At 38.7% G+C, this 25,144-nt stretch overlaps 1 protein-coding gene across 6 annotated transcripts in view; it reads left to right on the top strand.

Annotated features, from left to right (window-relative positions):
* The window catches only part of ATG5 (autophagy related 5), a 121,598-nt gene extending 97,993 nt beyond the window's left edge, over positions 1-23,605 (top strand). For 4 of the 6 annotated variants that reach the window (XM_073336909.1, XM_073336908.1, XM_073336910.1 and 1 more), the window contains one exon: positions 21,271-21,390. In XM_073336909.1, coding sequence (XP_073193010.1) covers positions 21,271-21,294 — 24 coding nt within the window. In that variant the 3' untranslated portion in view covers positions 21,295-21,390. Of the gene's footprint in view, positions 1-21,270 lie in introns of all 6 variants that reach the window. The other 2 variants (XM_073336911.1, XM_073336913.1) reach the window with 2 other exon arrangements.
* Positions 23,606-25,144: the final 1,539 nt, after the last annotated feature.

Here is a 25,144-nt window from a genome sequence, read left to right as displayed (position 1 = left end):
GCTGGGATCACCTCTGGAGCCCTTTTTAAAAAGAAGTATTGATTTGTTTTGTTGCCCTGTAGTTAATGTCTCATTTACTCAACTGTTTTTGGCAGAAGTTTCAGTAATTCTATTTCCTTCTGCGCTATCTCAGTGGAAAATGAAAACAAACATGCTTGCAATGTTAACTTTCATTTTCTGCCATTTTAGATGTATTGTTCATAACACCAAATCATTATGTAAATAAAAACTATACTTAAGAGCAAGGTGCATAAGGCAAAATGTTTCTGCCCCCTTGTTTCCCTCGCATGCAACACTGGGAAGACTATATATAAAATGGTTACTACACTTGCACGTTACATTCATTTTTCTACCAAGTGATGGTAGCACAACTCAAGTGGAACCATTGTATTCCACTTCCCCAGCAAGGAACAACAGATCAGATACAAAAGGAAAATTAGTGTTTATATTTTTTAAGGGAACATAATAAAATGTAAGGAAACAAAGGGTGTAGTTCTTTGCTTCCTTATGGTGTACGAGGAGATGTTGGGTGTGGTGATAGTTAACTTTCAAAGAAGTGGAAAGTAAACTGCAAGTAACTGAAAGAGCCCTGAAGTTTTAGTTGAAGTTGGCAAAATTTGAAGACCAAAACTGCTGTAACTGAGCCTCACTTTCAGTCTTCTGTTCATTGGTACCTAAGTACTCACAGCTGTCTCCTTGGTTCTGTACTAGAAAATTCTGTGCACTTGTATTATTTTGAGCAGGTCCTGAAATGTAAATTCATTAAAGATATTTGCTTTTAAAAGCAAATGTATTCCTAATGACCAATTATTTTTGTTTATACTAAACTGGAGACTTATAAATATGCTCAACTATCAGTACAGAATCTTTTTAATAGCTTTACTGCAAGTGCTGCCTTAAGAAAATGGTGTTTGAACATATTGCAATGATTTCTATAAGCTGAGTGGAATTTCAGAAGGGACTTTTGAAGATCCCAACAGAGAGACTGAAAAGCACAAGTTTGTGCTGAATTTTGCTATTCTCATTTCTTTAGAAATCCATTTTGAAAGAGTCTTCAGATTATCCCCTTTTAATGTTTTCTCCCAAATTCACATTTTTCCCAACAATTACAAAATGAAATACTAGATCATGGGGAGGAAGGGGGAGGGCTAGTGACCAGTCTAGATTTCTGTACATGCATCAGAAAGTAGAAAGAGAAACAAGTCCATCACAAAAATCATGAGAAATTGTTCATTTATATTCATACATGAAAAAACATTTCCTTTAGATAGCCCAATTTAAACATGTAATCAAAAATAAAAAGACCAAAGTTCCTGCTTACAACAATCAATTAAAATGTAGTGTTTCTGTAGTTTATTTGTACTCTAGCAATGCAAAGAGGGCCCAAATATGTAATAAGTATGTAAAAATGACATTCATGTCCTGAAAAGGCTTCCACTTTAACATTTGCAGGTAAATCTATAGCTAGTTCAGAAACAGATTTTTGTGTTGTCTATCTTTGTTAAATTATTTACTCCTTTAAAAATAATTGTCCACAGTCATGGGAAATATTTTTGTATAAAAAATAAAATGTTTACAAAGATAAAAGCATTTAAATTTCTTTCCAGCTGGTTTCAATCTCAGGATGAAAGATATAATTCTTTTCTTTTCCCCATTATTTTAAGAAAAATCTAGAAAAAGGCTTGATTTTTCAGGTACTCTGAGCATCCAGTGGGCGCTTACTACCCTTGAAACTGAGGCCCATGCACAAAATCTAATCTCTCAGGTCTGATAAATGAAGGATGCAGATCCTATCAGCCAGAAGAATAAAGTGCCCCAAACAAAGTCTGCCAACACACAAAACCGCTTTGTTATTACCTTAAATTTTGTAAAATATCAGATAAAAAGTATGAAATAATATCTAGAAAAGGTGAATTAAATGTTTGTGTTTACTCCTTATCAGACGCTTTGAAAAAATTAATATTGGGTCACTATTATCCAGTTTTGGTAAACTTAGGAATCTTCTTATTTTCTGTTATCAAAACACTCTGGTAACTTGATGAAGTGTTACCTCTTTGGTGTGGGATAGCACTTAAGGAGGTAACAATTTGGTAGAGATTTTCTTTGTTGTAAATATAAATTGACTTGTCTACTTATTAACTTACATGATCTTTAAATTGAAATAAAAAAGTACCAACTGCATACCATGGTACAGTAAACTGCATTTACAGTAGAATTTATTATTTTCTTCTAATGCTTTATTATTTATAAGATTGTTGCCCATTGTGTGTCCATACAAAATTATTATTCAGTCAAGGGTCTCTACTAATGGCTGTAGTCATCCCTGGAGCAAATTGCCATGTATTTTCGTTGTTTCTGAAGTTTGGGATTTTTGTTTGTTCAAGTTTATTTTCAATTTTAATTAAATGTGGAAAAATGCTGATTTGTCTCTACAGCAAAGCGTAAGTATGTAGGACCATTTTCTGAATTGATCTCTGCTTTGTGGAAATCCATGTACTTTAATGGATTTGCATAAGGAATATGTCAGAGCAGAATCTTGCCCTTCGTTTTATGTTAATGCTTATAGATCTGTATTAATAAACAACACTTAGCAGTAAGTCTCAATATTAGTACAGCAGGACTAGTGTGATATGGAAGGATCATTTGGTCTCATCTATACAGTCTGAATACAATAAAATATTTGTAACAGTCATTTATACTGTTATATGTATATAGGTTTTTTAAAAATCTTGATTTCTGTTTCTGTACAGAAAACTCACATTTTAAAGGGAGCATTTATTTATTCTGGGATAAACTTGGGACCTGATTCTGTGAACACTACGACTAGGACATATTACTATACATTTTTCCACTGCACTAGTAGAGCTAGTCGGGGTGGGGCACAGTACACTCAGGAGTAAGTGTTTTGTGGAATGTGGGCCTTTGAAATAGAAATGTTCGTGTGTATCTTTATTGCTGTTGAAGATATTGGTATTTTTGGTTAGAACATCATTTTTCCAGCCCAGCACCTCATTGAGATTGATTGTGCAGTAAAATCATACTCATGTCTTTGTTGTATCAGTTTGTTAATGAAAAGAAATGCAGTTATAAACTTGAAGTTATGGCATTTCTGCAGAATCAGCTAGAGAGAATGTGTTGACAGAACAAACCTATGATTTAAACACCTTGAGATGATAACTAATAAACATGCTAAGAAAAGGCATGGGAAACATTTGAAAGATAAATGGATTCCAGTTTTGACTGATATTTGGTAGTTTTCTCCAGGGTGAAAGACACCCGTTAAGATATAATTATTTTTTAGTTTTTATAGATGCCTATACGCTAGAGTTGAGTTTGTGGCTTTATCAGAACTTCCATTTTAGAGTTTCAAACTGAAAGCAGCAGGAAAGACAAATCCTTTCATTGGTATAATAAAAGAAGTGAAATATTTGGCAGAGGAACAGACTGAAATTACATTTAAATTAAGAACAGATTATTATTTTCAGTGGATAGTTGTATAGCTGCATGTTCTTTCTACATGTCTTGTCGGTAAGCATGGATGAATGGCAAAAAATTGAGTATTTAAAATCCAAATTTCACTTTCCTGGTAACTTTTTCTGTTTGGCCTAAAACACTCTACCTACTTTCCTGTCTACTGAAAAATAAGTAGGTATAACACACAGGTAATCTTGCCAATGTGTACTGTCATAATTTTAGTCTGAGGGCATTTGTCTTTTCTAAAAGCTACCACTAACAAATGATGCAATGGTTCTTCTATATGCCTTATATTAACAAGATAGAAAGATTACAGGAAAGGGTCAGAAGATCCCTGCAAGTTACTGCTCTGTAGTTACTCGCTCTACCTCATGGTACAGCAGGGGTCTCAAAGTCCCCGCTGTGGGCCATCTGTGGCCCGAGAACCTCCCCACTGCAGCCTGTGGAGGAGAGACACATGCAGCCACGCTGCCAGCAATGGCTGCTGCAGGCACTGCCCCTGCAGCTCCAGTTGGCTGGGGGAGAGGGACAGAGATAACACCACTAGTCACCGGGCGGAGTCAGCCATGGATGCGCAGCATCATTAATTGCCGGGCAGAGTCAGCCATGGAGGCAGCGTCACTTTTTGCCACAATGAATATAATCAAGTCAAAATACCAAACACAGCTATCTGATGCCCACCTTGCTGCAATCCTGAAAGTTTCAACTGCTCAGTCACTGAGGCCAAACATCAACAAACTGACAGAACTGAAGAGTTGCCAGGTGTCTGGCAAACACTGAAAACTCTCTGGCAGGCAAAGAATTGTATAATGTTGTATGACAGTTTTATTTCTAAGAAATTTGAAATAAAAATACAATATAAATGTTTTCTTTTCTGAACACCATCTTCAGTGACATCATTGGCCCTCTGGGAGGATTTGAGGACTGGCACTGGCCCTAAGGGTAAATTGAGTATGAGACTCCTGTGGTACAGTAATTCTAATACAGTTACATGAACCAAGTCGGCTGTAACAACTTCCAGAAATAGAGAATACTGGCATTTGCACAGCTAATAATCTACTTCCAGTGTTATAAGGGAAAAGTCCTGGTAATAAGATGAGTTTTTGCATCTTAAAGGAAACCTCCTTCACTTTTTCGATTCCTTCATTTACACCAGTCATCCTCTAGAAATGTAACTTATAGGAAATATTTAAATGTGTTCTATTTAGTGGTAAAATAGTCTTTGTAAAGAAGAAATTCCTAGTCAAAACTGTATGGTGAAGGGTAAAATTTGAAGTATGGGCTAGGTCTCAGTCCCATTGACTTTCAATGAGACTTAAGTTCCTTAGGCTCCTAAGTGCCTTACCATACTTGCTGACTCTGTGGGTGCTCCAGCGCTAGAGCACCCAAGGAAAAAAATTAGCAGGTGCTTAGCACCCACCAACAGCCAGCTGTACCCCTCCCCTTCAATGCCTCCCACCTGCCAGTGGCCCTGCTAATCAACTCCTCCCAGGGCCTCCCGCCTGCCACGATCAGCTGTTCCGTGGAGTGCAGGAGGTGCTGGGGGGAAGAGGAAGGAGCAGAGACGGGACATGCTCAGGGGAGGGGGTGTAACTGGATGGGAAAAGGTGGGGCAGGGTGCAGCCTTGGGGGAAGGGGTAGAGTGGGGGCGGAGCGGGAGCAAGAAGGGGCAGGGGTGGGGGTTTGGGGGGAAGAGGTGGATGAGGGCAGGGCCTGAGGCTGAGTGGGGATTGAGCACCTCCAGGAAAGGAGGAAGCTGGCACCTATGTGCCTAACCAATCACTTTTGAGAATGGGACTTATACTGCTAAGTAACTTTTGGCCCTTTTGTAAACTTTACCCAATGTTTTTAGTTGTATGTTAGTGGTTTCAGTGTCTATTACCTTTATATTACACATAAGTTTAAAAAAGCAAAAACAAATGATAGAAATCCAGAAAATTCAGAGGTAAGAGAGTAAACTTAGAAGAGACCCAAACATTTTGCTGTATAGAAATACTTCTAAGTGTTTTGTGTTTCTAATGTTTAACTCTCATTCTTGAAAACTACCTTAACATCTCTTTGGGGCAGACTTATTTTCCCTTTTAGAGATGTAGCGTATTTTAAAATGCATACCCCACATCATTAGTTCTAGACTTTTTCTCTAAAAATGTCTCTAATAATAAAATGTGTTGACTTGTCACTACTTTAACTCTTACTCTTTTTGTATAAGTGCTATGATTTCATGATCTGGGTATATGAGGTGAGTGTATGGAGACACTGTTATGACACTTGGATAACTACTTGCCTCATGGAATCATAGGGCCTAAATATCTGAATAATAGAGCCCAATGTTCTACATTTAAAGAAAGGGAAGACGGTAGGCTGCCATTTCTGTGGGGGTAAAGTTAGGGTAGTGTGGCTATTTTAATTGTGTACGTTCACACTTTCAAAGGATTACATTATTTCTAAGAAAAAAGAAAAGGAGTACTTGTGGCACCTTGGAGACTAACCAATTTATTTGAGCCTAAGCTTTCATGACAGTAATTTCCTAGGTTTCTATAATTTATACACTTATAATGTATACATAATCCATTACATGTTCATTTGCTTTTTTAAAACTAATGGATGATATATATTCTAACCATTGAGATGTGCCTGCAAGCTTTCTAAATCTGTCTTGAGTTGGAGTTTCGGTCATAGGACTGTAAAAAGGAGGTTTTTATACAAGGCACATTCCTTCTTCCTTCCTGACTTTCTGAATTGCCTTGCTAATACAACCTCCTTAACAGGGGGAGCATTGGAACCTTAAGTAAAACAGGGGTAAGTGCATTGACTGCCTGCCAAGCCTTCTGAGCCTTGCCAGGAGCCTACCAATTTTTACACCCTTTTGGAGGCTTGTTGTGGGTGTCTCCAGTGAGCTCTGGGAGAATGGCAGCCCACAAGCCTTAGGTCGATCATCAAGGAGCCTTCATCCTACTCTCTTTGAGCCTTCTGAGGATGGTTAAGGTCCTTCCCACACTACATCCTCTACAAGCAGTGGGAGGCTTATCGTGACTGAGCGTCACTGTGAGACTTAGAAATCTCATGAGCCCTCACTGTCCACTTAAAAGGTTCATAAGTTTCCCCTCTGAGCCTTAGGGACCCTGTTGAGGTGTTCAACCCATCCCTGCTCTGAACCTTAGTAGATACTCTGGGGGCTCCTTCACAGTCTTAATAGGCTTCTAAGCCAAAATTAGACTCATCGGGGCAGACAGTCAATTTTGCCAAAGCAGGCATCTTAGGCTTCTAATGAGACTACAAAAACTCATTAAAATGTAGTGAATGGTGAGTTACCAGTGAGGGTAAGGCTTATGAGGATGACAAACATTACTGGGGAGTTCTTCCCTTCTGTGAACCCCAGTCCCCTTCCTGACTTTTCCTCTTTCACCCAGCAGTTTTGCTAAGGTCAGCAAGAGCACTGTTTCCCTTTCTATGGAATTTAGGAGTATTTCAAAGATATGTGCTTGTGCACAAGACAATGGGGAAATGGAGAGATGAGAAGCTTAGGACAGGGAGCCTCAGAGCACCTCCTTGAAAGTTCTTAGGAAACTGGTTCGACCCTGAACTAAATTGTATGGTCAGCCAGCCAATATGTTTTCTTATTGTCAGTCTCGAGCCTATTCTGTTTAAGCTTGTTAGAGGGCCCATGATTCTTCAGACACAGCAAGATCTGCCAAGCCTCATATTATTAGAGCTGGGTGAAGATGTATATTCCATTTCACAGAAGATTTGGCTATTTCCTAGTTTAGTTTCATTCCAAACTGGAATAAAAATCTAAAACTTTGGAATTCTCTGTGAAAAGGGGATGGAGCCTTCACTTTGTGGGAATCTGCCTGGTGACTAGCCAGGAGCCGCAGAGCCTGGACATCCTGGTTTCCAAAGGAACTTTGTCGAAATCAGACTGTCTTGGCGGAAAATTTTGATTTTTAGAAATTCCGACAAACCTGTTTCAGAGGTTTTTCTGACAAGCACTAATTATTAGTCTATGATAATAGTTTTTGGAAGCCCCAACCAAGATCGGGACTGTTTTTGTGCTAGGCACTGTACAGACATGCAATCCTTGTCCTAAATAGCTTACAGTTAAAATAGGCAAGATAGACAAAGGAGGGAGGGAAATGGAAGCACAGATGTGGCCTCTCAGAGGTTACACAGCAGGTAGGCAGAGCTTGAAATAGAACCCAGGTCTCCTGAGTTCTAGCTTAGTGTCCTATCTGTTAGGCAAATGTTTCTCAACTGGTGGTTTGTGACCTTCAACAGAGTCATGAAAGTCAATCAGGGTGGTTGTGAGGTGTTGAAAATTGGATGGCAATGTAAAGCAAAGAAAATCTCTCCCACTCCCTGCACACCCTTTCCTGTCACGACTAAATATTCTCTGTCAATCTCTCAAAACACATAAATATATTATGTAGGTTTAGCATCACTGATATATTTGCTATGAAAATACAAAATATAAAGGGGGTTGACAAAGGAGAGCAGCAGAATATGGACCCTGGACTTCAGAAAAGCAGACTTTGACTCCCTCTGGGAACTGATGGGCAGGATCCCCTGGGAGAATAACATGAGGGGGAAAGGAGTCCAGGAAAGCTGGCTGTATTTTAAAGAATCCTTATTGTGGTTACAGAGACAAACCATCCCGATGTGTAGAAAGAATAGCAAATATGGCAGGCAACCAGCTTGGCTTAACGGTGAAATCCTTGCTGATCTTAAACACAAAAAAGAGGCTTACAAGAAGTGGAAGATTGGACAAATGCCCAGGGATGAGTATATAAATATTGCTCGGGCATGTAGGAATTAAATCAGGAAGGCTAAATCACACCTGGAGTTGCAGCTAGCGAGGGATGTTAAGAGTAACAAGAAGGGTTTCTTCAGGTATGTTGGCAACAAGAAGAAAGCCAAGGAAAGTGTGGGCCCCTTACTGGATGATGGAGGCAACCTAGTGAGAGAGGATGTGGAAAAAGGTAATGTACTCAATGCTTTTTTTGCCTCTGTCTTCACAAACAAGGTCAGCTCCCAGACTACTGCACTGGGCAGCACAGCATGGGGAGGAGGTGGCCAGCCCTCTGTGAAGGAAGAAGTGGTTCGGGACTATTTAGAAAAACTGGACGTGCACAAATCCATGGGGCCGGATGCGTTGCATCCGAGAGTGCTAAAGGAATTGGCGGATGTGATTTCAGAGCCATTGGCCATGATCTTTGAAAACTCATGGTGATCCAGGGAAGTCCCGAACGACTGGAAAAAGGCTAATGTAGTGCCAATCTTTAAAAAAGGGAAGAAGGAGCATCCTGGAAACTACAGGCCAGTCAGCCTCACCTCAGTCCCCGGAAAAATCATGGAGCATGTCCTCAAGGAATCAATTCTGAAGCACTTAGAGGAGAGGAAAGTGATCAGGAACAGTCAGCATGGATTCACCAAGGGAAAGTCATGCCTGACTAACCTAATTGCCTTCTATGATGAGATAACTAGTTCTGTGGATGAAGGGAAAGCAGTGGACGTGTTATTCCTCGACTTTAGCAAAGTTTTTGACACTGTCTCCCACAGTATTCTTGTCAGCAAGTTAAAGAAGTATGGGCTGGATGGATGCACTACAAGGTGGGTAGAAAGTTGGCTAGATTGTCGGGCTCAACGGGTAGTGATCAATGGATCCACGTCTAGTTGGCAGCCGGTATCTAGCGGAGTGCCCCAAGGGTCGATCCTGGGGCTGGTTTTGTTCAATATCTTCATTAATGATCTGGAGGATGGTGTGGATTGCACCCTCAGCAAGTTTGCGGATGACACTAAACTGGGAGGAGTGGTAGATACGCTGGAGGGTAGGGATAGGATACAGAGGGACCTAGACAAATTAGAGGATTGGGCCAAAAGAAATCTGATGAGGTTCAACAAGGACAAGTGCAGAGTCCTGCACTTAGGACGGAAGAATCCAATGCACCAATATAGACTAGGGACCGAATGGCTCGCAGCAGTTCTGCAGAGAAGAACCGAGGGGTGACAGTGGACGAGAAGCTGGATATGAGTCAACAGTGTGCCCTTGTTGCCAAGAAGGCCAATGGCATTTTGGGGTTTATAAGTAGGGGCATTGCCAGCAGATCGAGGGAAGTGATCGTTCCCCTCTATTCGACGTTGGTGAGGCCTCATCTGGACTACTGTGTCCGGTTTTGGGCTCCACACTACAAGAAGGATGTGGATAAATTGGAGAGAGTCCAGCGAAGGGCAACAAAAATGATTAGGGGACTGGAACACATGAGTTATGAGGAGAGGCTGAGGGAGCTGGGATTGTTTAGTCTACGGAAGAGAGGAATGAGGGGGGATTTGATAGCTGCTTTTAACTACCTGAAAGGTGGATCCAAAGAGGATGGATCTAGACTATTCTCAGTGATAGCAGATGACAGGACAGGGAGTAATGGTCTCAAGTTGCAGTGGGGGAGATTTAGGTTGGCTATTAGGAAAAACTTTTTCACTAGGAGGGTGGTGAAACACTGGAATGCGTTACCTAGGGAGGTGGTGGAATCCCCTTCCTTAGAAGTTTTTAAGGTCAGGCTTGACAAAGCCCTGGCTGGGATGATTTAGTTGGGGATTGGTCCTGCTCTGGGCTGGGGGTTGGACTAGATGACCTCCGGAGGTCCCTTCGAACTCTGATATTCTATGATTCTAATTTTTTTACTTTGAATGAGGTGTCACTACCATGAAAAGTTTGAAAACCCTGTATTGGGCCTCACAGACTGACAATTGGGGAGAGGTGATTGTGAGGGATTCCCCAATGAACCTGTTGATGTTTTTGGGAGAAGGCAATAATCCTATAAGGCTTGCAGGGGGTAGGGCCTCCAGAAAAGATGTCAAAGCTTAGAGCATGACATCGGAATTGTGGCCTCAACACAGTTTTGGTGAGGGAATCTGACTGGCGCTTTAATGTGTCTATAGAGTGCAATGCACCCCTTGATGTTGACCCTCATGCTCCCTTTTTGCATTTCTCCTCTTTTTCCTTTTCCCACTGCTCCCCTTCTACATCTGCATATCCTGCAGACCCCCTAAACGTCATAGGAAGTGAGCCCCTTATGCTAAGAAATCAACAAAAGAAGGGGGAGTCCTGGTAAGAGGAGCTCAGGGGAAATGGTGGGAAGAGCAGGTAACAGCCTCATCAATACCGTTTAATAGATTAATCCACTAAATATAGCTTTTATTGTCTCTCACTCTGTTCTAAAGCTAGGATGTAGCAGAATCTTCTAACTCTCATCATCACCACCACCACCATCTTAAGTGTCTCAGTTTACTAATAGTTTATCTATTTAACTTCATTTTTGTGGAAATATTCTCCTTCTTCCCTTAACAGGCCTCTTCCATGACTGGCTTGCATTCTGAAGTCTATTTCTGTGAAAAAAGGCGAGACACTTCTCTTTACATCAAAGCTAAGGTCTCAAGCAGTCATTTGATATTATTAAGCTTCCCAGAGCTAATGAGTCCTAACATTACTAATTAAAAATATTAACTTTTCAGATTTGCTTTGTAATCCTGTTGCCTTTTGCATACATAAATGCCTGTTACAAGAGTTCAGCGAACTAAGTTTTATCACTTATTGGTATTTTTCTTCCTGTTTTTTGCTACAAAGTGGCAAAAACATTGCTGTTTGAATGCTTTAAGTGAACAGCTTTATTTTTAGGGTATCAGTCATGAACCATTTATCTGATTTCAGTTCAAGTCTGGTATCTACTTTGAAGCTGATTTTTTGGGAGATTTAAAAGGAGTGTAAGGACCAAAGTGAGGCTTATAATGAAAACTCATTTGGATCTTAACTATGGAGCAGCTACCACTGATCTGTAATGCAGCTACCTTATACCTCTGCACCAACCCTTCCTTAAATTCTCTGGAATAACTGGAACATTTTAGCTATTGCAGAGTACAATAAACATTTTCAGGCAGTAGCAGTGCAAAAATACTTGCAGTCCATATACAGAAATTGATACTTGATGTGTGTGTGCAAACTATATTATGTATTTATTAAGGCATTTATTTCCCAATAAGTTCAGGCCCGGAAGAAGTTAATGTAAGTATTTTAGAAAGGGTTTGTATTTCTCTGATAAACAGCACTCCCCTTCTGTTTGTGATCACAGGATGAAAGCTCTCTAAGCTTGTATATGTACATTTTTACTGCTACATCATGTAGTGTGCTCTTAAGATTGAGATCTCATTCCCCAGGAAGCATTTCTGTCTAAGATTAATTGCCCTTTTAAAATCCGTGTTTGATGTATTCCTTTGGCTATATCCTGACTTAGTTTAACCCTCTTTGACCTGACCTCACTGACTATTACCGCCATGGCTGAGGCAGAAATCTTTCAGCATGATGTATGCAGTACAGACTTCAGCCTGTGGTTTTCTCATCTATGGATTCAATTAGCTGGATTTTTACAAAGGTTAAAGAATTTGTCAGACACGGAACAAAACTCACCAGACTCTCTCAGGTTAATTGAATAGCTCATCTCCATTTGCTGTTCTATTTTGCTTGTCAACTTAAGAACTTGTTAAAGAATGTAGAACAGTATTATGTGTAATATAATGTAGCAAAAATGGCAAATCAGCTTATTTTTTCCTTCAGTTAAATATGAAAAGGTACAAACATGACATGGTAATCATTAGGCTTTTGCTCTGTATAAATTTCCCATCACCTTGCAGGCAAATGTTTTTAACCTATTACTATAATTACTTCTGAATGTCCTACTCTGAGGAGTTTATTAACCCTTGATGATAAACTAGCCAGTTATTCTGCTTTGATGAAAATAAGTAAGCCTGTTACCATTTGCTATATTTTCACTTAGCTGGCAATTCAAGTAATCCATCCAGTTTTCCATCTTACAAATGGGCATCGTTACTTGATTAGCTGAAAAGTACATCAAAAAATACACACATTAGAATTAAAGCATGATTGCAAGATTTTAAACGTGGTGGTTTAACAAATATTAAGCAAAAAAATAATTGGGATTAAAAATGAAGTCCACATTCTTGAAGTGAGCGTGAAATATTTGTGTGTGTGTGTGGGAGAGAGAGAGAATGTGTGTGTAGGGGAGGCATGTGTGTTTTTGTATACATATTCATAAAGAATATGTGATGGTGTGGGAGGTTTTATTGCTTTGAGTTTGTTTGGGATAACCCATATTGTTGAAAATGATGAAGCTATATATGTCCTTGCAAACTAGTGCAAATAAAACCTTACCATGTCATCTCAGCATTTGTTCTATCTATACCAGCATTTATACAAAAATTGTTTTTAAAAAATATTTTAGTTAAAGAAATGAATCTGTGGTATTCACTAGCTGTGTATTCAGGCTGACCTAGATCCATGAGGTCAGCTATACAGGATTCGGAGGGGAAGGGAAATTATTTATAAATTTATGAAACCTCTAAAGAGACCTCTAAAAAATGTAAACATTTTTTGGCAAGAATGATGTTGTAGTTAAAGATGTGTTAAGGTATGTTCTATTCAATCTAGAAACAAGTGCTTTTTTCCCACTGTAATGATTTGGGGGAGATTCCTGAGTATCTAGGGTATAAAGCTTCCATTTCTGGTCCTGATGTTTTACAAACTGCTGGACTTCTAATTCTGTCAGTGATCCAGGACTAATAGCTAAGGCAGCATATGGTTAGGGGAGAAATTCCATACTTGTGAGAGAAGGGATACAAGAAAAGATTGTTGTGAAAACTTTTTAAAATTATTTTTTATAATGGTATGTGCATGAAGTTGTGTGGCTGACTGTTGTATTGGTGGGGGTGGTGTCTTGGGCCCAATCAGGTATAAGGAGTTCTAAAACACTTATTTAACTTCGTAAACTTTAAACAGTTCAGTTTGGTTTGGGTTTTGCATTATTATAGGTGGTTAACTCCCATGGTAGCAAGCACTACTAAAAACATTTTATTAAACACATAAGGAATAAAGAAAAAGTTAAAGCACCCTTACAAGCCTTCCTACTTCCCTTAGAGCCTGAGGAGGTAAATGAGTAGTCCTCCCCAAGAGGAGGAGCTGTCAGCTGGTGTGTTGGAATCTCCATTAGACTGTGCTTTGGTCAGTACCGCTGATGCTGGAGGAGGCAGTTTGATCATTCCTAATAATGGGGAATCCAGTACTGAAGAGACACAATAGGTATTTCAACACCATATAGGATTTTAGTCCCAAATTTTTTATTGCTAAGGATAGGTGAGTAGATGGCGTTGATACCAGAGTAGATGGTACCAGGGATATCAGTACTGGGGACCTCAGTGCCCAGAGGTTGGTACCAGTTGATTTAAGGGGTGCTGAGGGAACTGGTCCTGAGGGACTAATCAGTGTTAAGGGGACCCTTTTTGTGCCTTTTGCTACTCTCTTCCTCTGAGACTTAGGGGGATTTATTTCAAACAGAAAGTGAGTCAAAAGCTGAGGTGGGGTTTTTTTTGGACTTGGGAAAAGAAGCTCAGGGGGATTCTACTCCCTGATATCCTCCCCTTTGGTCACCTTCCCCTTACACCTATCCATATCCTTGGTCTTTTTGAGCTCTGTGGGGGATGTACCATACCAGAAGACCAATGTTTGCTTCCCAGTCCAGGGCTAGGTCCCCTTCTCCACCTCACAAGGGAGCTTTATTAGTCTTCATCACCATCAAGGCAACAGATTTGATTTCTTGATTGGGAATGGCATGCAAATTAGTTTGAATCTTCTAGTTATATCCCCTCAATTTGGGAATTATTTTTAATTTCAGTGGGTTCTGGAGTACGATCACTGTGAACCACTGGGTCCTGTAAATCAGGAGGTAGGCTATTCCATTTAGTTTGAGACCCCCTCCCACCAGCCTTCCCCATCCCTTTTCTGGATCCTTGTCTCCCGAGAGCATCCTTCATCAGTAGGTTCAATCACTTCTAAATCTCAAAGCTGTGGATAAAGTTCCTCAAGAACACAGGAAAAGGATTTGATTCTCATTACTTTGATTCACAAAAAGACTGCTGGTGCCCTACAGTGGATTAGAGATGAATGAACACCCTTCAAGTTCAGGATGGTGACTATGGCCTCAATAATTCCAACCATAGATCCAAACTTAAGGTGTACAGCTCTCAAACTCCAGGATGCTTTCATACAGCAGTTTACCCTACCCAGAGGAGGTATTTGAGGTTTCAGGTGGGCAGTTCCCACTATCAGTACAGGGTGCTACCATTTGGCTTATCGACAGCACAATGGGAAATTAGGAAATGCCTAGTGGTAGTGGCAGCTTACCTCGGGAAACAAGGAGGCCACTTGTTCCCATATTTGGATCAGTGTCTCATTCCTGGAACATTTGACTCTGGTCAAAGGACTCTGCATCATTTTGCCTGCCTAGTCCTGAAAGTAAACAGAGAAAAGTCCAGTAGTGACTCCATCAAAAGGACAGAGTTTATAAGAGCTGTGCTGGACTCCACATCAGCAGTGGCTTTATCTACCACAGGAAAGATTTCAAGCCATACTAGACCTATTCATCCACCTAGAAACTCACCCCAGAACATCAGTGAAAACTTGTTTCCAGCTGCTAGGCCGTATGGCCTTCTGCATATACACAACGCAGCATGCCAGACCTTACCTTACTTGCATGAAAGTATGGCTGAAGGCTATATATTAGCCAAGCAGATATTACCTAGATATATTAGTACACATTCCACCAGAAGGCTTGTCATTACATTTGTAGAAGGTCTGCGAAGGGATGCCCTTTCCCCCTTCATTACCATCAAAGACTGTGGTAACGGATGCCTCCACACTAGGATGGATAGCCCATGTAAACAACTCTAAAACACAAGGTATGTGGGAGCAGGACTTCATATAAATGTCTTGGAGCTAAGAGCCATAAAATGACTGACAAGTCATATTGTGAAAGACAACCCTACAGCCAGGTTTATATCAATAAGCCAGGGATAGCAATGTCCACTCTGCCAGAATGCTGCAAGTCTGTGGAACTTTTGTATCCACCAGAAGATTACCCTGAGAGCAGTACCACATGCAAAGAATATGCTAGTAGATCACCTCAGCAGATAGTTTGTAAGCGACCATGAGTGGCCGATAAATGACAACAAAATATAAGATGTGTTTCTGAAGTGGTGTCATCCATCCAAACACCTCTTTGCTGCCAGAGAAAACAAGAAGTGTTGAAAATTCTGCTCCAGAGTGGGACAGAGTCAGGTATCCCTATCCAATGCCATTATGATAACATGGTCCCCAGGCCTGATGTACTTTCATCTTCCAGGTCCATTAATCTCAATCATTTTCAGAAAGTTCAGGCAGGTCTCAGCCAGAATTATCATGGTAGCTCCAGTGTGGCTGGGACAATTTAGGTCCAAGTAGTGAAGAATCTCTCCATCCAACCTCCAGTATAGTTGCTTCTCCTACCAGATGTCATATCAAATCCTCCATCTGAATCCACATTTCCTGCATCTCATTTTATGGGTGCTTGCTGGCTGACTTCTGTGGAGGAAATCTGTTCATCTGACGTACAAAACATCCTAATTCACAGTAGAAAAGGCTCTGAGAGGAATACTTATGCTGTTAAATGGAAGAGATTTACGGTTTGGGTGCAACAGCACCAATTATCTCCATCCCTGGCACAGATATCAGACATACTTAATACTTCAAAGAACTCTGGACGGTCAGTGAGCTTCCTGAGGGCTCACATAGCAGTCATCTCTGTTTTGCGCTCTCCAGTTCAGGGGTATTCCATATTTACACACCTACAGTAGCCGGCTTCCTAAAGGGCCTTATGAAGATACACCTCCCAATCAGAGATCTGTCCCCTTTCTTGGGATCTAAGTATTGTTCTCTCAGGGTTAATGGATTCACCTTTCTATCCATTTCAGTCTTCGGTCTGATTAACTGTTCATCCTGCGCACTAAATAGGACAGCGGTCCAGTAGGATAAATAGTATGTGATTACTTCATTCTACTGTATATACGTACACATAAGGTGGCTGAATTAAAGTTACATGAGAAGCTTTAATCCTGGCATTTCCTATTGTACAGTGCTTGACTGTGTAAACTTAATAGTCTCTGATGTAATTTATTTGTATGCTATACCATCTGTAAGACGTGGTCAGGAAGGAGGAGAGATAGTGCCAGGCCTACCTTGTAAGATAGGAATATGAAGCTTTCTTCAGTAGTGAGGACTGTGAAGGATCCAAACATATGAATAGTAGTCAGTAGAAAAGCAGAGACTAGAACTCATGGTCGTCTTCTGGCTCCTAGCCCAACTCACTTTCCCATAGGCCAAAAGGGTATTTTGCAGCTGCTGTTTTGCCTGTTTTCCAAAGCCTTTAGAATATGTCTACACTGCAAGTGAAATTGTAACAATAGTAGTACAGATGTGACAGCATGGACTTCAGCATAGGTTAGCAACCAGATTGTGTACCCAGGGTTTCTACTAGGTTTGTATTTTGGCTGCCAGCCAATGCTGAAGCCCATGTCACCGCGGCTACACTACTGTTGTTACCCGTTCTATCTAAACTAAAGCTGTCCAGGTTTGTCTATCCATGCTACAGTCACAACTTCATGTGTCGTATAGACATACCCTTAGAGAGAAGGATGTGGCTTGGTAGTATGCTTGCTGCAAATATAATGTTCTGAACAGCAAGTCTCTAACAAAGAGATGGTTAGAGGTTTGTGTCTCAGCCAGATCTAGATTTGTTGATTTTCATAGGGACAGTAAAAGACTTTCCTGATCCAAGGACAAACCACCCTGCTAATTTTAAGTCCCTATTCAAAACTATGGAGGTACTAAAGATCTTCAAATAAATTATTAGAAAAATGTTGTAACATTTACAAAACTACATATTTTCCTTAACCACAGTCTCAAAAAGCGTTGGGGAAAAAAATTCAGCCTGAGGCAGAGACCAAGCATGGAAAATTTCTGTCTGAATGATTAGTTTGATAAAGTTATAAGCCATTGAAAATAAAGGCTTATAATGTAAACTGCTATAGTTAAGGACCCCCTAACAATGTTGCCTGTAATAATATTAAACAATTTACTTATCTAAGTGTTTAAAATTACTAGAGTTTTCCCTTAAAAGAGAATTTTTGGTGTAGCTATGATTTAAGTGCTCTCTCTATTCATCTCTGGTTTTTTGGACTGTGATGTCTGACAATAAGAAATTGAAAATAGTTCATTCATTAAGGGTGATCTAGCTTATAAATAGCAGCTGTAGTGTCATTAGCCAATGGTGGTTTACAATAGGTGGGTTCAGATAAGCCATGTCAGTCCTAATTTAACTGTCTGATTGCACATATTGACTTCTGAAGTATTGACTGACTGGTGTGTCCAATTAATGCCCATTACTTGCGTGTTGCTGCTTTACTGATGTTTGAGGGAGGAAGAGAGGGAGAATTGCGTTGACAGCTCTGCCTGAAATAAGTCTTTGCCTGCTGTCCCAATAACACTGTAAAATGTTATGATCTCAGGCAGAATATTTTCTGTGTACAAACACAGTGAATATTTTTTCATGAAACATTTATTGCTAAGTTTCTAATACCTATTTTGTAATATGCTTTCCATTTTCCTCCATAGTTCATATTCTTGCATGAAAGTTTATTTTAAAAATTTTAATTATTTTAATATTAATTTGTAATAAACTGATTAAGGAAACTGAATTAGGTCTTAGAATGAATAATTCACACAAGTTATATCAATTTATCTTGTGTTTTTTTTAAAAGTTTTCAATGGAGTGATTTGAAGATGATTATATCAATCTTAAATTTGAATTTTCTAGCTTTTCTTAGTTTGTGGAACATCCTTAAATTGTTTCTTTTTTTTAATCTTTATTTATTATAGCATTGAAGGCAGGAGAATGTGTATTATGAATTAGTTTTAGCAGATCTGAGCCAAGAGGTAGAGCTGTGTGTCTGTTTACCTGCCCTAATTTTTCTTGGCTCAATCCAGTCACATTAATCTACAATTTCATCCTCACAAGAATCAAACACATGCAAAAATAATAATGTATATATTATTGTATTGTATTATAATAATTATGACAGCTATGTAAATAGATGTTGTAGTTATTAATTATTATTTTGGAGATATCTAGTTGTGGAGGCATTTTGTCAATATATTAAATACTTGAAGATATTTGCACTGTATCATAGAGAACGTATATGAAAAATCAGTTTGCTTTGCCCATATTTTCTGGCATTTCCCTTTTACTATTGAAAACCTGTCAAAACCATTTTCCTCACTATCCTGCTTCTTCTCGATGCTGCAGTGAAAACATGTTACTCTTTTTTTAAATTTGAGCATTACAAATTCTGTTATAATTTGTTTAAGTAGAGGAAAACATGGAATGGTAGCCCTTATTTATGTTTGCTTGAAAAAAGGGGAAAGAGAACTTAATCTTATAAACAATGATTGACCTTAAGTATAAAGTATATTTAAAATAACACTAGTATTAAAGGTCCCCTTTGAATATTCAACTGAACATTCTTGTAATAAAAACACTGTAGCAGTGAGTCCTGCAATATTTAAATTGTATGATTTATTTTGATGACAGTGAAATATGACCAAATATCTTGGAACAATATAGGTTACTAGTCTGTGGAATGAAATTTCATGCTCCCATTATTCATTTTTCACTCAAACCAAATGCATTTGCTCCTCAAACTACGTGGGTCGGTCACAGTGTACCAGTGCATCAAAGTCCAGAAGTAATAGCCTCTCCAGATAAAACTCCTTGGATATATAACATCTAATATAGAATAAGGTGGAGTTGTTTCCTAAAAATAAAAAATTTTGCTATAAAATAATTTCTTCAGCAAGGTAGCTAGCCAAAAGGGTATTATAATGAAGCTTCATTTTGAAAGCTGTAAAAAATACTGCAATATTTGGTAAGAAGTGTCTATTTTAACCATATTAAAAGCATCCCGCCTTCCCATTGTAAACACATGGTTAGTGCAAGCTATAATTTCTTTTGTACCATTGGCCCTGTATATTGATGACAGCTTGACAGATAACGTTTCAAACCCAGCAAAATCGTCTGTTAGTCTGAATTATCGTATCTTATTTTAAAATGGCAGCACACCCATTTTATGCCCTGTCCACAATAAGGCCCCAAACCTGCAAACATTTATGCAAATAAGTAGTTCCATTTAATTGAGTGGGACTACTTGCAGACATATACATTGTAGAACCAAGGCCTAAGGTTAAACCAAACTAATAAGTGATGTGTTTAATCAGGATTTTGCGGGATGGTTTCTTTGTATGTGGACAAGGGTTTTATTTTTTTAAACACTGAACTATTTTAACCAAAATGGGATATATAATACCCTGTAGGTAATCTATAATGCAGTATTTTGGGCAAGAATCTCTGTCTAGTAGCTTGTGAAACCAATTTCATACTAGCAACAATCATGTTCAAGCATAGCTGTTGCTAGCATGATTTGAACTGTAGTGAGGACAGAGATATCCACGCAAACCAGCTGTCAGAACATGTTATGAGAGGGTTGTCAAGGCTTTATCCTGGTTACAAAACACAGTTAAGTTCCTATCTATGCTATAAGAAAAGGAGTACTTGTGGCACCTTAGAGACTAACAAATTTATTTGAGCATAAGCTTTTGTGAGCTCACGAAAGCTTATGCTCAAATAAATTTGTTAGTCTCTAAGGTGCCACAAGTACTCCTTTTCTTTTTGCGAATACAGACTAACACGGCTGCTACTCTGAAACCTATCTATGCTATGTATTGGGAACCATGTTGTAACCAGCCCTCAGTGTGACAGAGCCAGCAAGTTTGCTTTCATTTCCTAGATTCTGCTATTTTACATAAATTTTGTGTAACCAATTCTGTGGGGAAAATGGGAGGTTTGTAACTGATGGTATAGGGAAGGCAGTGACATTTGTGCACACTGAGTGCAGATTTCTCTATGGTAGATTCCTATAGTATAAGGATGTCTGAGTGTGGCATCTAAACATTACAGTTCACTGGTTTCTTTTCTTTAACCATCTTTTGAAGCAGATCTCAAATTACCTTGCTTCTCATTTCAAGACTCAAATAATCTGTCAAGCTTTTTTAAAGCTAGTTTTGGCTCAGCATGTGGCCATCAGGTCACGGTTTTAGCTGGTTCCTATCCTTTAAATTTAAGGATCAGAGCTTTTTCATCCTTCAGGACAAGAATAAGTAAAAGGAATTGAAATATTCTTGATTGTATCCCTCTTGAACTAGAAATCACTTGCTATCATAGTTATTCCAATAGATGAAACTAAGTGAGAAATTGGACTAATGCAGTTAACTTTCTGAGTAACTCTCAATAATGCTACCATAGTCTTTTAAATTTAGTAATTCTTATTAAAACAGTTGTACTCCAGCAATATTTTAGTTATTTGAAATAGATATAGTGACTTATTGTGCTTGAGTGTTCATTCTCTTTTGTTTTGAGAGCTATACTTTTCTTAACTAAAGCAAGACTTGTCATTTGAGCAGATTTTTAAGTATGATTTCTGTAGTTGGGGATGGTGGAGGTGTCTTTATAATTTTATTAAGAACAAATCATTACTGTAGGAGAAAACTGTAAGTAATGGACACTTTCATTGTTTCACTGTAACAGAATTTCTCAGAATTCATTTTAACTCAGTTTCTGTTTTAGATGATGCAAACTGCAGTTTCATCTTTCTCCATGTCAATATTTCCTGCTCTTCATTCAGATAAATGTGTAGTAGCAAGGCATTCATCCCTTTATCGCTGCAATGACTTTCAGCATACAGTAAATTAAACTTAAAGCTGTTTTGAACTGTGAATTATTGATCAGTGGTCTTTATTTTTCTTTGCATTAGATGGAGAAAAGAAGAATCAAGTGATGGTTCATGGAATTGAGCCGATGCTTGAGACACCAATACAGTGGCTAAGTGAACATATGAGCTATCCTGATAATTTTCTTCACATTAGTATTATTCCCCAACCTACAGATTGAAGAATCAACTGTATCAGATATAAGGATTATCCTCAGGCTGGATTTACCAGGGCATGTCAACCTTTTACTTATGTCAGGCTTGGTGGAGGCAACCTGACCAGAAAAACCTCACTGCTGCAAGCCAAACAGGAAAAAAGATCTCATCACTAGATAAGGACAATTGGGCTGGTCTTAGTTTGCATCACCACTGCTTTTCTCCACTGCCATCATTAAACCTCAGTTGTGACATGAAAGACTTTACAGGACCATTGAAAGTCTGCTGTTTTCTTGTAAAATATAATGAAGCTGAAACTATTAGCCTGAAGAGCAAATGGAAATATGTGCCACTTGATTTGTATTTCTGATTAACAAATAAAAAAGGGGTTTTCCTAACATGACAATATTTCAGCTTTGTTTAGAGTGGAAACATTGGTTTAATTTTCTAGAAAATTAGCTACCAAGTGAAATTATGTTATGAATAACTTCTAGTAACTTTTTGTAAAAGATCAAGTTACAGTAAACCCATCTTTCCTTAATAGGAATTTCATATGTTTACAGTATGTCAATTGGTATGAAAACTGTATTTAACTTTGATAACCAGCAGTGAGAAATTTTTAAACAAAACCTCTGAGCATATTTTGTCATTTAAGAACATACACAATTTAGCTGCAAGCATTTTTGATTTATATGCAGTTTGTCACTGAATATACCCTGGTGTATGTTTATCATTCAAACTAGTTTTCAGTGGAATAGTAATGGTGTAGGATAATTTGCTCAGGATCTGTTGTGGCATTCTTCTGATAATTTAAATTTTTTTTCTGAGAGAATTTTTTCTTTAATCAGTAAAAGTGTAAAAGAATGTTGCAGATTATCATACCATTCTATTTATTCCCATAGGTTAGAAGTTGGTTAAATCATAATATGATACACAGATGTACTGTTTTTGATCAATTTTGAATATTGGAAAATTGAGCCTTTTCTGAGCTAGGTCTCATTGTGAGTTCAGTTTCCTAATGTAGTCCCATGGCAATCAGCACGTGAAGTATCAAAATTTTATAAGCTCTTTGCAATAGATTTTGCTTAATTTACCAAATATATTTATCGGTTAATGGAACTCATGCTTCAATTTTTGTAAATTTTTATTACATTACATCATTGCAGTTGCTACAACGATCGTACCTTTTTTATTTTATATAGCATTCATCTTGTCATGAGCCGTATTACTCTGTCTGCTTATTCTTGCTGCAGACAAGGGTATGTCATAAGCATATTGTGATGTAAATGTTTTCATAAAAAGAGAGAACATTTGCAGTTACTACTGAAATTTTGACTTGCAAATTTTGACTTGTCCTTATAGCTCATACTGCTCTCTGCCCCCACTTCCTCCCAGTCCTCTTTTTAGGAGCACTTACCTGTATTTGAGTAAAAAAACCAAACTCATACACAAAGACAGGAGAGAAACAACATTGACCTGAAGTGAAGATGAGGACAGAAAAACCATAAAACCCTAAAGGAAAAAGTCAGTATGACCAAGAGTAAAATAGAAACAAACAGGATTTTTTTAACAGTGTACTTAAATGAGGAAATATAATTAAGGAAAGTCAAGGAATAGTGAAATAGCTATATTCTTAATCTGTGGATTTGTAGGGATTAAAAAACTGAAAAAATATGTTGACCTATGTTTTATTCAGAATGGATATATAGTTCATTTATGGCTGGACGATTTTGTTGAAGGATTCTAGTTTCCATTTATGTTTGGAGTTTTCTCCACAATATTTTGACTGATTTCTTCCAAATTTTCTCAAGTGAAGGTGTCTAAATATCCTGGAGAAATTCAAAGTATTGCCAAAAGGGAGAGCAAATATTTTGTAGAGCATTAGTATAAAAGGAAGGCTTGTAGGCACTGGTATAATATAATTTTTCTGTTAATGAGGCAAAATAAACTTCAAGGGAGGCTGCGCATTAAATGAGCTATGAAGACTGTTTCGTCTGTTTAAAAATAAATGGTATTAAGCCATTGCCAGTCTTTACACATGCTCTGTTTATGACACCAGCATTTTAAATATATGGGTCTCTTCTCAAGGCCCTTACTCAGTAGTAAGTCAAGCCTCTAAAACCTGGTATGGAACAGAGACAAAAATGTAATGCTTGGCTTTGATATATTGTTTCTTTTTATTTTAACTATTTCAACCTTACAGTTTATTAAAAAATAAAATAAAGTTTGAGTCTCTTTATTTTTCAGTAAAAATAATAAGTATAATGGCACTAAAAAGGTTTGTGTTATGTGGTGACAAAGGGAGAAATACATTTACAAGTATAGCAAATGTGGTTTAATTGTCTTATTTACATATAGAACTGGTGAAGTTACATATCTAAACAAAAGACACATCTAAACAAAACACAAGAATGAAATGAGGTGCTTGTTTTATCTGAGTTTAATCACAGGAGTGTTTCTAAGTTTCAGAATAGTTTTATTTTTACTCTATTTGTGTATGAATATTGTCAAATCTGATATGAACAGAAAATGTATTGAGGTCTAATTTGTGTTACTCTAAAGTTTGAAATGATATAACTTGAGAAAACAAACTCACTCTAAACTAGTCAAAATCAAAAGTAGTATTTCTGTTCTACATGATGAATGTAGTCTATTTACAAAATGAATTCTTAGACCTCGTGAAAAGTGTCATTTCCATTGACACCCCTGGAAACTTGAGCACTGGTCTACACTAATGCTGTAAGTCAATCTAAGTTACGCTAGTTCAGTTACGTAACTGAAGTCGACTTACAGCAATGTCTACACTGCACAATATCGACAGGACATGCTTTCCTCTAGACATAGCTTCCAACTCTTGGGGAGGTGGAGTACGGACATTGCAATCTCCCATTGACGTAGCGTGTCTTCACCAGACCCGCTAAATCATCACTGCTGCATTGATTGCAGTGGTGCCGATTTAGTCAGTAATGTATCCATAGAACAGGGAAAACATATGAAACAGTACTGGGCACTGCTTCATACATGCATTGTACTTCAATCCTGTTCTATGATTGCCTTCTGTGACGAGATAACTGGCTAGATCATCGGGCTCAACGGGTAGTGATCAACGACTCAGTGTCTAGTTGGCAGCCGGTATCAAGCGGAGTGCTCCAGGGGTCTGTTCTGAGGCCAGTTTTGTTCACCATTTTCATTAATGATCTGAATGATGAGATGGATTGCACCCTCAGCAAGTTTGTGGCTGACACTAAGCTGGGGGGAGAGGTAGACATGCTGGAGGGTAGGGATAGGGTCCAGAGAGACCTAGACAAATTGGAGGATTGGGCCAAAATAAATCTGATGACATTCAACAAGAAGAATTCCATGTACTGCTACAGGCTGGGGACTGACTGGCTAAGTGGCAGTTCTGCATAAAAGGACCTGGGGATTACCGTGGACAGAAGCTGGATATGAGTCAACAGTGTGCCCTTGTTGCCAAGCGGGCTAAAGGCATATTTGGCTGCATTAGTAGGAGCATTGCCAGCAGATCGAGGGAAGTGATTATTTCCCTTTATTCGGCACTGATGGGGCCACATCTGGAGTATTGTGTCCAGTTTTGGGCCCCCCATTACAGAAAGGATTGGACAAATTGGAGAGAGTCCAGCGGAGGACAACGAAAATGATTAGGGGGCTGGGGCACATGACTTACGAGGAGAGGCTGAGGGAACTGGGGTTATTTAGTCTGCAGAAGAGAAGAGTGAGGGGGAATTTGATAGCAGCCTTCAAC

This window comes from Lepidochelys kempii, chromosome 3 (assembly GCF_965140265.1).
Source record: "Lepidochelys kempii isolate rLepKem1 chromosome 3, rLepKem1.hap2, whole genome shotgun sequence".
Taxonomy (NCBI): Eukaryota; Metazoa; Chordata; order Testudines; family Cheloniidae; genus Lepidochelys; species Lepidochelys kempii.
Note: the sequence above shows the minus strand (reverse complement) of the source record. Positions and strands in the feature narration are given on the sequence as shown.